Source organism: Siphateles boraxobius, unplaced genomic scaffold, assembly GCF_051911475.1.
Source record: "Siphateles boraxobius isolate OS27281-9 unplaced genomic scaffold, OSU_SipBor_1 31, whole genome shotgun sequence".
Lineage (NCBI taxonomy): Eukaryota > Metazoa > Chordata > Actinopteri > Cypriniformes > Leuciscidae > Siphateles > Siphateles boraxobius.
In genome coordinates, this window is record NW_027508931.1 from 5,704,325 (window position 1) to 5,723,361 (window position 19,037).

Genomic DNA, 19,037 nt, shown 5'->3' on the forward strand with positions numbered 1-19,037 from the left:
GCATGTATGAATTCTCACAGTATGAAATCACAAATTTAAAAGCTGCAAATATGAGCACTTTTGAGAAGTGTTCCCTTTCAAGGGAACTTCGAGCTGCGTCAAACGCTGCGGGAACGCCCCTGCGTTGTGCGTCATGAAGCACGTATGGAATCAGCCCAATGGAGAGATGAAACGTCAAAGGCGGGTGACGTCATCGACCAGGAAACTATAAAGCACCCCAAAAACACAAGCGCATTAGCTTCTGTGCTTTCAGTCGCGCTACATGTGAATCTGTCCCTGTGTGATATTGTCTGTCTTACATACCCTGCACCACACAAACAATTTATCCCTATATATATATATATTGAGAGATTATGGCGGACGAACAGCAGTTTAGAAAGTGTGTTCCTCCCTGCTCGCGTTATTTAACGAGCGGGGATACACATGATCTTTGTGTTGTTTGTTTGGGAGTTCAGCATGCCCAGTTTGCTCTCGAGGGAGCAGACTGTGAGCATTGCGAGCGTTTGCCGTTAAGGACGCTCCGCTCCCGCCGGTCGCTCTTTGAGGAGAGCGGTTCGGTGCGCGCTCCCCGCGGTTCGGGTCCCGCTTCTGCCGAGGCAGAGCGGCGGCGCTTATCGTGGGGATCGCAGATGGATCTCACAGCGGGGTTTGAGACGGGCTCTGCCTTATCTCTCCCTTCACCTGTGAGATCCAGTGCCTCAGTCCCGGGTTCGGAAGCACGCGCTGCGGTTTCTTCCGCTCGGGCTGAGGCACCAATGCTGCAGCTATCCAGTTCTGAGGAACTTGATGTTGTTAGTGTTGAGGGAGATGTGGAGGATTCGCCACCCCACACTCCTGAGAGTGATGAGCTTATGGAGGTGTTAACAAGAGCTGTTGAAAAACTTAATATTGAATGGCCAGTGACTAGACAGGAGTCTGTTTCTAAATCAAAGTTGGATGAGAGATTTTTGCCGTCACGTGTGCAGCCTCCACGCCGGTGCCTGCCGTTTTTCCATGATCTCCACACCGAGGTGTCGAAATCATGGAGAAAACCGGTGTCATATAGAGTGTTTAGTCCCCAGACTTCAACATACGCTAATATTATGGGAGCCAAGGCTCATGGTTATGGTGCTTTGCCTCGTGTGGAAGAGACGCTTGCGAGCCATCTCTCCCCCGAAGCAGCATCATCTTTTAAGGCACCGGCATTACCCACCAAGCCTTTAAGAAACACTTCGGCTTTAGTGGGTAAAGCATATTCGGCAGCAGGTCAGGCTGCGTCATGTCTGCATACTATGTCAATCTTGCAGGCATACCAGGCTGATCTGCTAAGGGACATGAGTGAGAGTGAGGAGGTCAGTACTGACGTAGTTCGTGAACTGCGTCAGGCTGCTGATTTATCCCTGCGTGCCACCAGAGAATCGGCCAAATTAATGGGTCGTTCTATGGCAGCTCTGGTGGCCGCAGAAAGACATTTGTGGTTAAATCAGACTAATATTAAAGAGAGAGAAAAAGCTTTTCTTTTAGATGCTCCTCTTTCTCCCATGGGGTTGTTTGGTGATGCTGTGAATTCAGTTATCGATAAATTCCAAGAAGAAAAGAAACAAACTGCAGCTTTTAAAAAGTTTCTTCCCCTTAAAGTTCATGTCCCTGGGGCTGCTGGGCGGGAGCAGCCCCGGCCGTCTTCGAGCTCATCACATAGAGCGCAGCAGAGGCAGAGTGTCGCGTCTCGTGCTCCCCCTGCTGGACAGTGGGCTCAGCCGCGACACTCTCAGCCGAAGCCTTCTCCCAGTAGAACTGATCTGAGGACAGTTATATTGGCTAAGAAGGCTTCGGCTAAGAAGAAGTCCTGACGCCAAGCCGTTCAGGATGCTGAGGGTGGTCCCCACCGAGGCGGAAAGGTGTTCACCTCTTTTTACGGTGCCCATTCCTCCTCGGTGCCCTCAGGGGCTCGTTCTGCCAACCCCGCCTTTATGCCGGGGCACAGACGATCCCAGCGAGCGCTTTCCCGAGGGACGCTCGCTCCCTCTGAGGAGGGTCTCAGAGCGGTCAGACCAGTTGTTCCCTGCCGGTGCGCCGTTACAGGGCGCTGCGTCTGCTGCTCAAGTTACACCAGAGGCCAGTCTCGAGAGGCTGGTACCCTTAGTAGAATTTCTGGCAGAGTGGAAAAGCCTTCCAAAAATATCTCATTGGGTCCTGCAGACAGTAGAAAAGGGTTATGCTATCCAGTTCAGGTGTCGTCCACCAAAATTCAGAGGGGTTCTGCACACAGTGGTGGGCCCCGAGCAGGCTCTGGTATTGGAACAAGAGGTGAAAACGCTCCTTCAAAAAGAGGCTATAGAACGGGTTCCTCCTCCCAGTTTGGAGTCAGGTTATTACAGCCGATATTTCATCGTTCCAAAGAAGGATGGGGGGTTGCGTCCAATTTTAGACCTGCGCATATTGAATCGCTCGGTAGGGAAGCTAAAATTCAAGATGCTCACTATCAAGCAGATCGTGTCTCAAATCAGGTCCGAGGACTGGTTTGTCACGATAGATCTGAAGGACGCATACTTCCATGTGTCCATCCTTCCACAACACAGGAAGTTCCTGAGGTTCGCCTTCGGGGGCGAGGCGTACCAGTACAGGGTTCTTCCGTTTGGCCTAGCTTTATCTCCCCGCACTTTCACGAAATGCATGGATGCAGCACTAGTGCCTCTGAGGCTTCAGGGCATTCGTATTCTCAATTACATCGACGATTGGTTGATTTTAGCCCAGACCGAGCAGATGGCGGTTCGGCATCGAGATGTCGTCCTAGCTCATATCAGAAAGTTGGGGTTGAGGCTGAACGCAAAGAAAAGTGTATTATCTCCTTCCCAGAAGACCACTTTTCTGGGTGTCGTTTGGGATTCGGTATCGATGCGGGCGCGACTCTCTCCGACCCGCATCGCTTCGATTCTCTCAGCTGTGAAACAAGTGAAGCTAGGCCAGCTACTCACTGTCAAGCAGTTTCAGAGACTGTTGGGTCTGATGGCAGCAGCGTCCAACGTTATACCTTGCGGCCTGTTGTACATGAGACCGCTACAGTGGTGGCTCAGGACCAAGGGATTCTCCCCGAGGGGAAATCCGCTCCGCACGTTCAAAGTCACGCGGCGCTGCCTTCGTGCTCTGGTCATGTGGAGAGAAACTTGGTTCCTATCCAAAGGTCCTGTGCTGGGGGCTCTTTGTCGTCGCATAACGCTAACGACGGATGCTTCCCTCACAGGGTGGGGGGCGGTCATGAGTGGTCGCCCAGCCCAAGGTCTGTGGCAGGATCATCATCTTTCGTGGCACATAAATTGTCTAGAGATGTTGGCTGTGTTTCAGGCTCTGAAACACTTCCTAACAGACCTGAGAGGCCATCATGTGTTAGTTCAATCAGACAACACGTCGGTGGTCTCTTATATAAATCATCAGGGGGGCCTGCGGTCTCGCCGGCTTTACAAGTTGGCCCGTCAGATCCTCCTGTGGTCCCAAGGGAAGCTACTATCTCTGAGAGCAATGTATCTCCCTGGGTATTTGAATGTGGTAGCAGACTCCCTGTCGAGGCAGGGGCCGAGGCCAGGGGAATGGAGACTCCACCCCGAGGTGGTGGAGCTCCTTTGGTTGAGTTTCGGTCGCGCCGAGGTGGACCTATTCGCTTCCAAGGAGACCACTCATTGTCATCGGTGGTTCTCCATCACTCTTCCAGCCCCCCTGGGGTTGGATGCTATGGTGCAGCCGTGGCCGAGGTCACGTCTGTACGCCTTTCCCCCGATTGCTCTGTTACCAGGAGTTCTGGAGAGGGTCCGCCGGGACGGGGTCAGTCTACTACTAGTAGCCCCGTTCTGGCCGGCCCGAGTATGGTTTGCGGACCTGATTTCTCTCCTGGACGGTTCTCCTTTGGAGCTCCCGGTCAGGAGGGATCTACTCTCCCAGGCGGGGGGCACGATACTTCACCCCCGCCCAGAATTGTGGAAACTGTGGGCTTGGCCTCTGAGGGGGCCCAGCTCATAGACTCCGGTCTCTCAACCGAGGTTGTTGAGACCATTCTTAACTCCAGAGCTCCATCCACGAGGAAGCTTTATGCCTTGAAGTGGAAACTTTTCACTTCTTGGTGTGGAGAACACCTGCAGGACCCAGTTAACTGCCCAGTGGGTGCAGTGCTGGAATTCCTGCAGGAGCGCTTCTCCACAGGGTTATCCCCCTCCACACTAAAGGTGTATGTGGCGGCACTAGCTGCTTACCACGTCCCTTTCAGTGGAGTTTCTCTTGGGAGACACCCGCTTATAACTCGTTTCCTCCGTGGCACTTTGAGGCTGAGGCCAGCAGTTCGTACGAGGGTGCCGACTTGGGATCTGGCCATTGTATTAGAAGGTCTTTCCCTAGCTCCTTTTGAACCTATCGAAGAAGTTCCCGAGAAGTTTCTCACTTTTAAGACTATCTTTTTGCTTGCTATCTCTTCACTAAAAAGAATCGGAGATTTGCAGGCTCTGTCGGTTTCACCCTCGTGCCTGGAATTTGCACCTGGCATGGTTAAAGCTTTTCTGCATCCTAGACCAGGTTACGTTCCTAAGGTTCCTACTAATATTGTTAGACCTACGGTTCTGCAGGCTTTCTGTCCTCCTCCATTTATGTCATCGGACCAGGAGAAACTTAATTCACTCTGCCCTGTTAGGGCATTAGACGCTTATGTCCACAGAGCTGCCCTGTGGAGGAAATCAGAACAACTTTTTGTATGTTTCGGGCCACCCAGGAAAGGGTGTCCGGCGTCTAAACAGAGAATGAGCAAGTGGGTGGTTGAGGCTATCTCACTTGCTTATGAGTCGGCTGGCCAGCCTTCACCTTTGGTTGTCCGAGCTCACTCTACCAGGAGTATGGCTGCTTCTAAAGCTCTTTTGTCGGGGGTTTCCCTGAGTGATGTTTGTGATGCGGCTGGATGGTCTTCACCGCATACTTTTATTAAGTTCTATGACCTAGACTTAAGCTCTACCCCTGGGGCACAGGTGCTCTCGTCCTCTGTGCGCTAGTCTCACATGACGGTCATTTGGTCCTATGGCGACGTGGGTATTCGCGTTCCCGCAGCGTTTGACGCAGCTCGAAGTTCCCTTGAAAGGGAACGTCTCGGTTACGTATGTAACCCTAGTTCCCTGATAGGGAACGAGACGCTGCGTCGCTCCGCCATACTCCCGGCACTCCCGTTAGCGCTTCCTTCAAGCCTATCAGAAGCTAATGCGCTTGTGTTTTTGGGGTGCTTTATAGTTTCCTGGTCGATGACGTCACCCGCCTATGACGTTTCATCTCTCCATTGGGCTGATTCCATACGTGCTTCATGACGCACAACGCAGGGGCGTTCCCGCAGCGTTTGACGCAGCGTCTCGTTCCCTATCAGGGAACTAGGGTTACATACGTAACCGAGACGTTTTGGTTGGCTTGTTTCCTTTAATGGATCTGTCATCTCCCAAATGGAAAATCCAACCTCCAGACAAACAAAAAGCAGACTAAGAGTGAGAGAGAGAGAGAGAGAGAGAGAGAGAGAGAGAGAGAGAGAGAGAGAGAGAGATGGGGGGGGGGGGGGGGGGGGTGGCGGGGGGGGGGGGGGGGGGGGGGGGGGGAGAAGGGACAGTCCTTCTTTCTCTAATCCCTCCAAGTGTCCCTGTCAGAAGATTTGACATTGAGAAGTGACTCATTCAGAGGTTAATTAAATGTTGTTTATGCCAAGTGAGAGAAGTTACTACACTACCCAGAGAGCACTAATGTAACAACTGTGTTCTTTGACCTGCAGAAGCGTGTAATTTTCTGTGGTGGGAGAATAATCCGTGGCTGATGACTTGAATAGAGAATCCTAGAAAATGGGCTCACCGTGATAGTGTCTAGTTTCTATGACAATTGAGGTGACAAAAATAAAAATGTATTTGTTATTGAAGTTGGCACTTTCATAAATACACCACAGTGTCCACACCATTTATAGAAGGTTTAGTGCAAATTATGAGCACGTTTTAGACAGTGAAATGTCTTACGCACGATGCATTTAATATCATGCTGCTTGATCTGACATTTCAGAAACATTTCAATGTGCAGAGCCCTTGATTTTGAAACCACTATTTCATTGAACACATCCTTATTGAAGAGCAAATTGTCCTGTCTTTTTGTGTTGTAGTTGAATTTTATTTTGAATTATATATATATATATATATATATATATATATATATATATATATATATATATTATATCACTGCCGTAAAACATGTTGTAAAGCTTCCTTGGCAGCATTTTTTTTTGTTACATTTGTAAAGATCACAGGATTTTTGACAGTCGCGGTCACTGCTGAGAAAAAAACTGAGATGAAGATCTTGAATTTGGGTCTCACAAACGTATTTTTAAAATTGATTACTTTTGGGAATTTATGTTGCGTTTTACCACATTTTATGGTTCTCTAGTCAGTCACAGCATAGCAAATATGAGCACTTCTGAGATAAATGTTACTGAGAAAATGCCTTTCGTGTCCCACAGTGAACACAATAAACAATGGTTAAACAATTACAGAAATGCTATTCATTTTAAGGGTTTAAAGTGTAGGCTTGTCAAACATTATGTACCATTTCCAAACAGCAGGCATCCACCTCCAAAAGCAAGATTACATGACCGCATTTACTATGTTTCGTCTGTGCACTCTGAGCTGCAAGTGATTTATTACATACGAAAATTATATATTTATATTATTATATAGCCTACATTGGCTTTTTCTACAGCAGCAACTTCTATTTTTCTTAGTGATATTTAGCGGCAGTTTATCAGAAAGTGACGATTTTGCTCTCTTCGTCTCACTGGATGGAAACGGTGCTTTATTCGCAAATGTTTTCTGCAATTTTCCAAAGTTAAATTCACAACTTTGGATAGAAACATACAGTAGCTACTGATATGACAATTGGATACAATAGAATCAAAATATTAATGCAATGATTTTAATAGAGTTGTCAAAACATTCCGACTTCGGTTCCAAGTTGGTACTGAAATTTAAAAAATGTGACGCTTTGAGCGCTGTTGAGAGGAATTGTATACGCCTCTGATAGCCCATTGTAGGATATTCACACGCTCATCGGAAACGTCTGTGATTGGCTTCAAAAACATGTTGTAAATATACATCAATGACGATCTTCACCAAGCGCTCACGCAGATACAGACGGGAGTGTTTGGAAGCAGGCATCTATCAGCAAACCGGTCCCGTTCGTGAACACAATGGCCAATCAGAGGTGTTTAAGATTCCGCTCAATAGCGCTCTCAAAGCGTCACAATTTTAAAATTTTTGTACCAAAGTCGGTAGGCTACTTTTTGACAACTTTTAATATTGATAAACAAGGATTCATACACATTTGTATTTCTAAAAGTTGTTCATATGTAAATAATTCACATTTTATTGATGTCAATATTGTACGTTTCAGTGTGTTTCAAAATTTAAGTAAATGTATGTGTGGTAGAACCACACTTTACGTAAAAATATACATGAATAAAATAACAACCAATGCAAAAAACCAAACAAAAAAAAACCTACCGTTATCTGTGGCCATGAATAGAGCAGTGTACTGGTTGTTGTGAACATGTGTAGACTCGCGGTCCAGTATGGCCCTGGTGGTGACGTTGCCTTTGAATGGGTTCACGATCAGCCAGTCTGCCGGGTCTCTCAACAAAGCGAACCTGAGGGGCACACATGACCATTACATACACTCTTGGAATGGGTCGTGCTTTTGAAGTGTATCAAAACTCAAGGATTTCTAAATGTCTTTCAGTTTATTTGTCCACTTATTGCAGGGACAATCCCCATTAGACCAACCAATGTATGCTCAAAAACACATTGCAGACAGCTTATGGATTACCAACTTGCGGCGTTCGAACCTACAACCTTTTGATTCCCAGACCAGGTTTTTGACCTTTAAGCAACACGACCTCAAGCATTAGCACCGGTGTGGACGGGTTACCAGGAAGGTAAGCTGGAAGTGAAATAATAAGAAATGGAGCAAAAAGAGAGCCTGAAATATGTAGGAGGGATAAATGATCTGCAACGACACCTCTAAGAGTAATGAGACACTTTGTAATTGATTAACCATGTGATGATATCTCACCCGTGACCCCCAGAACAACTAAGCATGTGCGTATGTATGATTGGATAAAATAGTTGCAGTAGTGCTGAAATCTGAAATTGAGTCAGAGATTTACAGACTTTACTGCTTTCAGGAAACCCATAGAGACTCTTTCAAAACAGAGGAGGGGAATTACATTTTTTTCTGAAAAGTCTTGCTGACTTGGATACCTTTCCCAAAAGAACACATACAGTCACACTACCAACAAAGACTTTTTCCTGTCCTAAGGGGTTAAAAAAATTGGAGTTGCTCACTAAAGCAAAAACAGAACTGGGGAATAAAGACACAGCATATTTTACGAGTGACTGTATACGGTTTATGATTCTTCTTTCTTTAACATGTTTCAGTAAGTTTATATTTAAGAATAAAATAAAAAATATTGATTAAAATGTTATCCATACACTACCGTCTGTAAGATTTTTTTGAAAAAATTAAGAGAAAGGACTTATGCTCAACCAAGGCTGCATATATATATATATATATATATATATATACAACAGTACAATATTGTCAAGTAATATTGTGAAATATTTAAATAGTATAAAATATCTGTTTTGTTTCAGGATTCTTTACTAAATAGAAAGTTCTCCCACAGCAGCAATATATTTACATGATTTTTAAACTATTTTTGTAAACAATTTATGTACAAACATGTTTTTTTGTAAATTGTCAAATATTTTGAGACCATTTGAGACCAAAAAAGTAAGATTCTTTTTCTCTCTTTTTTTTGCTCCATTGTATTCCCTTCTGACAGCAAAAAACACCTTTCACACAGCAATTCTATCTTATCAACATTCCATCACAACACATCCCAGGGAAATGTTCTCTGATTCATGAGGACAAGCTACCGGAAGCAAGCTAGCATGAGATTACCATCACGCTGCTCTGGGTACAAATACCTTACATCCTGACTCAGATGCGCAAGTGGATAGTTTGTAATTCTCCTGTAAAATCACCTGGCATTTGTTAGAGAATTTTTTTTCTGGCCTGGAGTGTGTCACAAAGGCTGAAAATACAGTCAATAGCTTTGAGCCACTGGATAAGAGAGCAGGTTTGTACGCCAAGTGCAAACATCAGAATAGTGTGACATTATCTTGTATATAATAATACAAAAAAATCTTCTGTAACTGAAAAGAATACAATAACACATGCAAGTTCGCAAAGTACAAAAATCTGAATAGTGTGACATTTTCTTGTATATAATAATAATAATAATAATAATAATAAAAAAAAATCAACACATAAACACATGCAAACACACAGAAAGTAACTCAAGGCCATTGACTCTTTTTTGGTGCTATCTGCTGTGCAGCATCACAGCTCTGACAACCCTTCATTTCTTTTCAACAGCACACTCTGAGCAGCTTGCATGCACTGGCAATTCATATTGACACAAAACAAATGGATATTTCATTTCTGGAATCTATTTCTAAGACCGTTTACACTGCCATTAATCAGACAGCCTGGAACTTTGTAAAGGGGGTGTGGCCTAGACACTTGTTCATAAGTATTGTGAGAAAACTCATTTTTTTTCTGATACACACACAGTGCTTCACTCAATTAGCCTCCTCTCAATGTCATAAGCGTGCCATTAAAAACACATTATGCAAATTAACATATTATCTATAACGATACGTGCTAATGACCACAAATAAGCTGTCAAAGACCTTTCACATGTAATCAAAGCTTCGGCTGATGTAGGTGTTTTCATTTCCACACTATGACACAAATGATAAAAACAATGAAGGATTCCACAAAATCCTTGTCCTTTTAGCCAAAGTTGTGTTCCTTCTTGCTCACACAGGAAATTATTCAAGAAAAGTAATTTGCCAGCATCCTATCTAACAACAATATGTTCTAAGAGCATTATGTTAATGTTCTTATTATGTTACGAAAATGTTATTTCACAATGTTCTCAGAATGTTCAAATCATCCAGTTTTTAAGATGTTTAAAAAAAAAATTCTTGGTTATGCAAACGTTATGGTAATATTCCATTCTTCAAACATATAGGAATGTTACTTTTAAATTCAGTTCAGTTCTCTGAACGTTATAAAATGTTAGACGAATAAATGTTTAAAAAAAACGTGCCATAAACAATGTATAATTTTTTTTTGTGCTAACGTTTTAAGAACAATATTAAATATCACAAACTTCGATAATACAATTGTTCTTTTGATGTTACTGGAAGATCCTTTGTTCATAACTTTGATAGAACCTTGCCAGAATGTATGCCGAAATTCTGAGAACATTCCCTGTTAGCTGGGGATGTCTTGAGGAGAATCTGAGTCAGAAATCTGAGTCGGACCTTCTCCAGTCCCAAATTCCATAGAGAAAGGATAAAAGACACAAAAGTTTCATCAGCATATATTTTAGTCTGTAAAACGCTGTGCTTGAAATTGAATACTTCCTTACTATATTGGCTGTGATAAAAACAGTATGCCAAAAGAGTAGTATGTCTGAATACAATGTATTCAAAAAACAGTAGGTGAAAAGTCCCCGGATGACGTACTACTTCCGCTGAGATTCTGAAGTGTGCATTCGATGGATGCTTTAATATACCATGTTGGTTGGTCGGTCACGTGACTGTAACAACATGGTGGATGTAGTACGTCCGAATTGTATCCACACTACCCGTATTCATACTATAAATGCTGGAAACACATGTAAAAACATCTACCCACTTGAAATTGTATTTAATGCAGTGCTAATCTCATCAACAAAATTACTAAAGAAAATACTTTTTAATAAAAAAAGCTATCCGATCGTGAAAATAACAGAAATAAATGCCCTTTCAAAAATTCTGCATCTGATGCATCTGCAGCTGAATCATCCATCCATGCATTTTCCAAACCGCTGGTTCAATGTGGCTACACGGTAATATCATACAGGTATAAATTACTTTTTAATTGATTATTTAATTGTTTAATTAAAGTTTGTACATAGTTTCCATGACATAGTTTAAGATAAATCTTTTTATGTTACTACTGGAGCTGCCAGTTGTTTCAGATAATTATTAAACAGCAAGCACAAACTATGCAAATGTGACAGTGAACTAATATGTTAGTGGACTAATGAAGGAAACAGTGAATGAGGGTGTAGGGGGCGATTTTAGAAAGAGCCTAAATTATCTTACCAGCACTTTCTCTCCTATTGCTGTCTTTGATCTTGAAATTAGCTAATAATAAATAAACTGCAGCTCATATCTGTTGCTTCCCTGGACGTGAACACCATTACACTTGCATATATAGCACAGGAATTGAAGATCGGATTTGTATTCGTTTTGCAGAGATACATGTATGTGGACAATTGTAAATGGAAGAGTTTTAACAAACTGTATCACTTTCTGATCAGTAAAATTACATGAAATGACCAAGTGTAAACAGCCCCAAAGATGAGATGGAAAATGCACATCATAACAATAATTCAATGTTTCTAAAACTGGAGTTTGCAAATCCCTGGGGATTCGTGAGGAAACTGCAGGGAGTTTGTGAGTTTATGAAAAGATCGTCTCGGTTACGTATGTAACCCTCGTTCCCTGAGGAGGGAACGGAGACGTTATGTCAGTGACTGACGAAATAGGGGCTTCGCTTAGAAGCCTATTACCTTTGAGGTCTACAAAACGAGTCAATGGCAAGGACATGCCATGGGTCTGCGGAATTTACATAGCGCAACTCCGCCCCACCGCGTGGGTATAAAAGGAGGTATGCTGGCAATCTCGCATTATGTTTTCCTGCTGAGGAGCCAAGACTGAACTCCAGGCCGTTCAAGCGGTACAGCAGTTGTGGCAGAGGGACGAAACGTCTCCGTTCCCTCCTCAGGGAATGAGGGTAACATATGTAAACAAGACGTTCTCTTTCGTTCAGTCACTCCGAGTTACGTCAGTGACTGACGAAATGGGGGTCCCAATTTAATCACGCCACAGCTGCTGTGTTTCAGTGCCGTGTGTAAGACTGAGCTCCCTGTCGTGAGACTAGCACGGACGAAGGGTTAGGCTTAACACAGGAATACCCAGGTACACTGGGTGGCATATCCCAGGAGTAATATGTAGCACAACGCCTAACCGTAGGGAGGACTTAGAATACACATATGACCAGAGGCCGGGATGCATATGGAGAACTCAGAGGTATCCAGCCCGCAGGGTGGAATGTTTCAACCTTGAGGCAAGGGAAAGAAACGTGCTGGGAGGACACTTACCGTGGAAATACACATGTGGGGGTTGCCCAAGGCTTGCATGGCAATCACGAGGGCTGACCAACCGGGCATGCACTCTGGTGATGCCATCAACAGTGCAGGAGGAACTCAGGGTCTAAGAATAACTCATCCGAGTGAAAATTGTGCACATATCCAGTCTGTGGAGAGGAATGGTGCAGCAAGCAATGACACCGAGCAGGTCCTACTTACTGGCTAGTGGAAGCGAGTACATGAATTATAGAATCATTATAGAAAGATTAAAGAATCTCGTGAATGTGTTCGGTGTCGCCCAGCCTGCAGCTCTGCAGATGTCTGTTAGCGAGGTGCCATGCGCCAGAGCCCAAGAGGAACCCACACTCCGGGTAGAATGACAAAGGTGATTCCACTTCAGAGCATAGGTGTGTCTCGTGGACAAGGCCCTAGCTGAAGTGATGGTAGCCACCACCTGAGGTGTAAATCATAACATGGATTTCAATAACCTGCCGCGTCCAGGACCCACACATGCAGGTTCAATAGATTGGGACATGGGTGCCAGAGGGTGCCCCATCTCTGAGAAAGGAGGTCCTTCCTTAGAGGAATTGGCAAGGGAGGGGCTGGTGCGAGGTGCACCAGTTCGGAGAACCAAGTCCGGGTGGGCCAATGAGGCGCAACCAAAAGGACCTGCTCCTTGTCCTCCCTTCTTGCACAGGACCTGTGCAAGAAGGCTCACTGGGGAAACGCATATTTGCGGAGGCCCCACGGCAAGCTGTGTGCTAGTGCATCCGTCCCGAGGGTCCTCTCGATCAGGGAATAGAACAAGCGGCAGTGGGAAGTGTCTGGGGAGGCAAACAGATCTACCTGTGCATCGCCGAACTGTTCCCAAATCAGCTGAACCGTTCCCAAATCAGCTGAACCACCTAGGGATGGAGTCTCCATTCCCCAGGACTGAAACAGTGTCTCCATTCCTGTGACTGAAACAGTGAGAGCTCGTCGGCTGCACGATTCAGTTCTCCTGGGTTGTGAATGGCTCGAAGCGACCTCAGATGCTTCTGACTCCATAGGAGGAGATGGCGGGCCAGTTGCGACATATGGAGTGAGCATCCGCGGCCTCTTGGGGCTAAGAGATGGGGTTGTCAGTTCTTTCAGAAAAGATTCTCCCCCGGCCCTCCACCAGAAACCCATTTCTGAGCTTCCTGTATCAGGAGCGCCACTTCACCTGGCGTTTGGGAGGCTCATCCTGCACGCTCGTGGGTTCTAGTGCACAAGAGGGGTGTATGGCCCGAGGAGGAATAGTCAGGGCTTTAGTCCACGCCGTAACCCTCAGGGCACCCTGGCCACCAGCCAAAGTATAGCCTCTCGTGGAGGGGATAGAATGGGGTGTGGCAGAGCGGACTCTACCTCCATGGAGGTCATTAAGTCTAGACCGAAGCACCACGACGGTCATGTTCCCGTAATGAGAACATGAGTCATCCACAAATGCTGCCTTAGCATGATCTAAGCTCAAACACGCAAGGCAGCGATTGTGCCCATCAGATGACAAAGCAAATCGACCGTACCCAGAAGTGCACGGACAAGACATCTTGTAAAAGACGTGCCACGCTCAAGCTCTTTTTGTGAGAGGAAGAAGCTCTGCAGAGTGATGAAGCGCCCAGGGAGAAGCACACACACTGTTGGCAGATCACTGCAAGACCAGCAGGAGGCAATGTGATCTTGCTGGAACAAGCCGTTGCACCAACCCACTGGAGAGCCGCTCATCTCGTAGTATTGAAGATTTCAGATACAGGCTTGCAGAGAAGTGAAGAGAAGCTCTTGGCTCTGAAGCAAAAACATAATGCGAGATTGCCAGCGTCCCTCCTTTTATAGCCATGCGGTGGGGCAGAGTTGCGCTATGCAAATTCCGCAGAGCCATGGCATTTCCTTGCTATTGGCTCGTTTTGTAGAGCTCAAAGGTGATAGGCTTCTAAGCGAGATCCCCATTTCGTCAGTCACTGACGTAACTTGGAGTGACTGAACAAAATGGAACATTAGTTAAATCATAAAAATGTAAAATTCAAATAAATTAAAAAGTACAACACTTACTAAAAGTATTAAATATTGGATTTGTTTATCTTCGTTTTGATCAGTAACTGACATCAGAGAACCGTGAACATGCAAATGTGCTGTTCAATTATTGAATATTGAAAGGATAGTTTACATTTACTTAGCCTCATTTTAGTAATATTTTTTCCTCCCCTAGAGTTAAAAATTTTAGTGAATATTTCTTGTCATATTTGCTTATTTTAGTTTTAATCTAAATAAATGGCATGCATGTCATTTTGAATCAACAAAAATACATTTTAGTTCCAAACCAAATATTCAAGGGAGTAAATAATGACAGAGTTTGACAAAGTGACAAAATGACAAAGTGAATCTCAGGGGTATACTTAAAATTTATATTTTACATCAAAGGAATTCAGTTGACTAAAAATCCCTGCAATAATTTAATGCTTTTAATTAAAACATACTGTTGACAAATCCACGAAGAGGAAAAATATAACACTGCAAGATATTAACAATGACAAATGTACAATGCTTTTAGAAGAAAAATCTAAAGAATATTATATGAAACAATCATATTCTTACCAGATATCTCTTCTAAAAACATTGCACTGTATGTAAATTTATACAGTACAATTCAAAACGTTTGCATACTTGGTTTAAATACATTTTATTTTTGCTGATTAAAATTATGGCATTTCAGTTGAAAAAATTAACAAATATGACGAAAAACTAAAAAATGTCAACAGCATGTGTATTTAGCAGCTCATTAAGTTCTCTATGTTGCTAATGTGCCTGACAGCTGGACTGAAGACAATAGACCTATATTTCAGCCACAATCGCACAATTGCAACTGCTCACAAATACACACAAGCTCACTTCACCAGGGTTAGGGCATTGTAGAGAAGTAGCCTTAAACCTCCACCTCCAACCAAAGAAGAAAAAGAAGAAGAAAAAAAGATATTCTTCACCCAGTCTAAAATGTAAGAAATGCCACTCCTTGAGACACCTTTTATATACTTTGTACTCCTTACACCCTTTCAAGATGTGTCAGGCCTGGAAAGGGCCTGGGGTGCAGTGCATATTTATGCTCTTGTATCACTGCGGAGGCCAGAGGGGCTTTTCTCCACGTTACCTTTAATAGAGAACAGGGGAGAGCTTCTCTGCTGCAGGAGGGCCGTTCTGGCCTCTCCGTACATCAATTCTGATCCTTTTATCCCTGTTTGTGCTCACGGAAAAGGATCTATGTGAGGAGAAATCTATGCCGCCTCACACATTGGCCAGTGGCTTGATATAAAAACTATTTCTCAAATAAAGATCCATATAATGATGATACAAATAATGAAAGGTGTATTTTTATGTGTAAAACACCTGTGCCAGTAACAGCATCAATAGCAAAAAAAATTTAAGTTTACAAAAAAAAAACGTAATAAAATAAAACGTCTCAGTTACACATGGTAACCCTCGTTCCCTGAGGGAGGGAACGGAGACGTAGGTCTGACTAACCAATTGGAATCTTGCTAGAAAGGCCAATCTACCTCGAGTGAAACTAAAACAAGCCAATACACATTGGTGTGCAATCATTTGCATCAGCTGCGCTGCCTCGCAGCGCGGACATATAATGAGCAGCTGTTGCAATTGCACTTCAGTTTTTTGCTGAGGAGCCAACCTGATAAGCTGGCCGCCCCGGGACCTAGGTCTCCGTTCCCTGCCTCACTACAACGTAGGTCTGACTGAGCAATAGGAATCCCTACCAAAGCGTCACATCCGCTGAACCCCATCCAGCGCCCCGAGCAAGCCTCTACACCTTCTTGCCTGGAAGGACAATAGGAGGTGCCTTACACAGAGTGTATCTGTCACCATTGTTCCGTGATAACCCATACAGTGAGATATTGGATAACACTGGGAAGCATGCCCTTTCTGTTTAGGAAGGAGAACGCTGCGGAAGCCACTTCTTCAAAGAGTTATGTGGAAAAAAAAATATGGACTAATCCGAAGTTTGTACTGCATATGAAATAATGGGTGACTTAGCCCAAGGGAAAGACACAGGCTTCCGTCTTAGGAGCAGCCGTGGAGAATATACACATATGGAATCCCCGTAGGGTCACACATATGGAACCCAGCCCAGATCCGGCTCAAGGATTCAGCGGATAACGGCCTGGCACCGGATGCTTCGCCTTGTCCGGGCCGAGGGTGTTGGAGGGCTCAACAGGTTTTTCGCTCTGGAGCAATAAGGGTGCACAGTAGGGTGCAGCAAGCCGACAGAGCCAGGCCTCTCGGTGCTTCTACCCATTTAGGGTGAGAACACAGGAGGAGACCGGCTCTACACGTAGGCTATAATATCTAGGAAACGTGTTAGGTGTTGCCCAGCCCGCAGCTCTACAGATATCTGTTAGCGAGGAGCAACATGCCAGCGCCCAGGAGGATGCAACACCTCTCGTGGAGTGTGCATGCAACCTGAGCGGGTAGGGCACGCCTTGTGCTTGGTAACCCCAAGGCGATGGCATCCACTATCCAGTGGGCCAATCACTGCTTGGAGACAGCCTTTCCCTTCTGCTGGCCTCCGTAACAGACAAAGAGCTGGTCTGAGGTCCTGAGACTTTGAGTTCTGTCCATGTACCAACACAGGGCGCTAACGGGACAGAGCAAAGTCAGGGCTGTGTCTGCCTCCTCCAAGGGCAGCGCTTGCAGGTTCACTACCTAGTCCCTGAAGGGAGTGGTAGGAACCGTGGGCGAATAGACAGGCCGGGGTCTTAACACTACATGGTTGTCACCCGGCCCGAACTCTAGGCACGATTCATCGACCGAAAATGCATGCAGGTCTCCTACCCTCTTGAAAGAGGCAAGTGCAACCAGTAGCAAAGTCTATGTAGTGCTTTGTATGTAGCACCAGGTCGTGCTTTCCAACTGTTTTGCCATCTATGTGGTCATGATATGCTGAAATAGCTGCAGCATGTACTTTGAGGGTGGAGGGAGACAGCATTCACTCCAACCATTGCTGCAAGAAGGAAAGCACAGACCCCATCGAATATCTTCGGGGGTCTTCTCGGCGAGAAGAGCACCATTCGACGAACAGGTTCCACTTCAGGGCGTATACACGTCTCTTGGACGGCGCCCATGCTGAAGTGAGGGTGTTAAGTACCTCTGGGGGTAAGTCAACTAGAACCTCGCGTCCCATCCAGGGACCAGACATGGAGTTTCCAGAGGTCTGGACGCGGGTGCGATACGGTGCCCCGTCTCTGAGTCAGAAAATCCCTACTGAGAGGAATGGGCCAAGGAGGGACTGTCACAATGAGCATGAGTTCTGGGGAAACCAAGGAAACTGCTCTTTGAATGAAAATTTGGGTACTGCTGGTTTTGAGGCCAACGGTGGAAAACAAATAAAATGAAACAAAGGATTTTCCAGTTCTGGGAACCAAGTCCCGGTGGGCCAATAGGGAGTCACCAGATGGACCTGCTCCTCATCCTCCCTGACTTTGCACAGTGTCTGCGCAAGTAGGCTCACTGGGGGAAACGCATATTTGCGAAGGAGTCTCTCTGCCCTGTTCTCTAATAGAAACAAGGGCCCCCTCCGTGACTTTCGAGAAGACACGGGGGGACAGGGACAGCTCGAAGGGTAGGACTTTGTACTGATATGCTCGACCCTCGAACGCAAAGCGCAGAAACGGCCTGTGTCAAGGAAGAATCGAGACATGAAACTACACATCCTTCAGGTTGATCGCTGCAAACCAATCTCGGGGACGGATGCATTCGAAAATGCGTCTCTGTGTGAGCATTTTGAACGGTAGCTTGTGGAGGGTCCGATTCAAAACTCGCAGGTCCAAGATCGATCGTAACCCACCACCTTTCTTGGGTACAATGAAGTAGGGACTGTAGTGCCCTGATCTCATATCGGCTGGAAGGACCGGCTCTATCGCGTCCTTCGTCTGTAGGACTGCGATCTCCACACGCAAGACATGGCATCGGCTGCTCTCACTGTAGTGGAGTGGATGGCCCGAAGCTTGGGGGGACGCCGGGTGAACTGAATCGTTTAGCCGAGCCTGATGGTTCGAATGAGCCAGCGAGGCGGTCTGGGGAGCGCTAACCAGGCTCATAGAGACTGTACAAGTGGGACCAAAGGGACCGTAAGCGTACCCGGAGTGGGGCAGTGAGGTGGAATACAGGGACACGGCTCGGGAGGCTATCTCTGGGAGGCGGCCCGTAGCGGTAACTGAGTGTGCTTTGCAGCACTTACCTGGTTCCACGGGACAGGAGGTGCAGGAGGCATTCTCGGTGGCGTTCTCGGACCGCACTCTGCTGCCAGCTGGTGATAGAAGAGGTGGATGAGAGTGGAGAGGATTCTATTCCCCCACTGCTCTCCGGGCCCTCTTCGGACCCAGAGATGAAGGAAACTGCTCTTTTAATGAAAATTTGGGTACTGCTGGTTTTGAGGCCAACGGTGGAACACCAATAAAATGAAACAGAGGCTTTTCCACTCGGCCCTCTTCCGGGGGAGGGAACGATTCAGTCATCGTCTCCTGGAGAGCAGTCCCTTCCATCTCTGGGTCACCCGTTCTAGGGCTTTGATGTCCTTCTTGGCGGGGCCGGGACGAGTGGGGCATCCTGCCTGGGACTGGCTCTACGGCGCCGTTTAGGTAGAGGCTGCTGCTGTTGCTGAAGTTCCTGGAGAACTTGTGGATCGTGATCACGCTCGTGCAGTTCCTTCAGTGCCTTGGCC

The 19,037-nt window shown here is 45.7% G+C and overlaps 1 protein-coding gene across 2 annotated transcripts in view; it reads right to left on the reverse strand.

Annotated features, from left to right (window-relative positions):
- cdh13 (cadherin 13, H-cadherin (heart)) overlaps positions 1-19,037 on the reverse strand; it is a 426,287-nt gene that overhangs the window by 34,441 nt on the left and 372,809 nt on the right. For both annotated transcript variants that reach the window (XM_077193535.1, XM_077193536.1), the window contains one exon: positions 7,527-7,669. In XM_077193535.1, the coding sequence (XP_077049650.1) occupies positions 7,527-7,669 (143 nt within the window). The remainder of the gene's footprint in view (positions 1-7,526; positions 7,670-19,037) is intronic.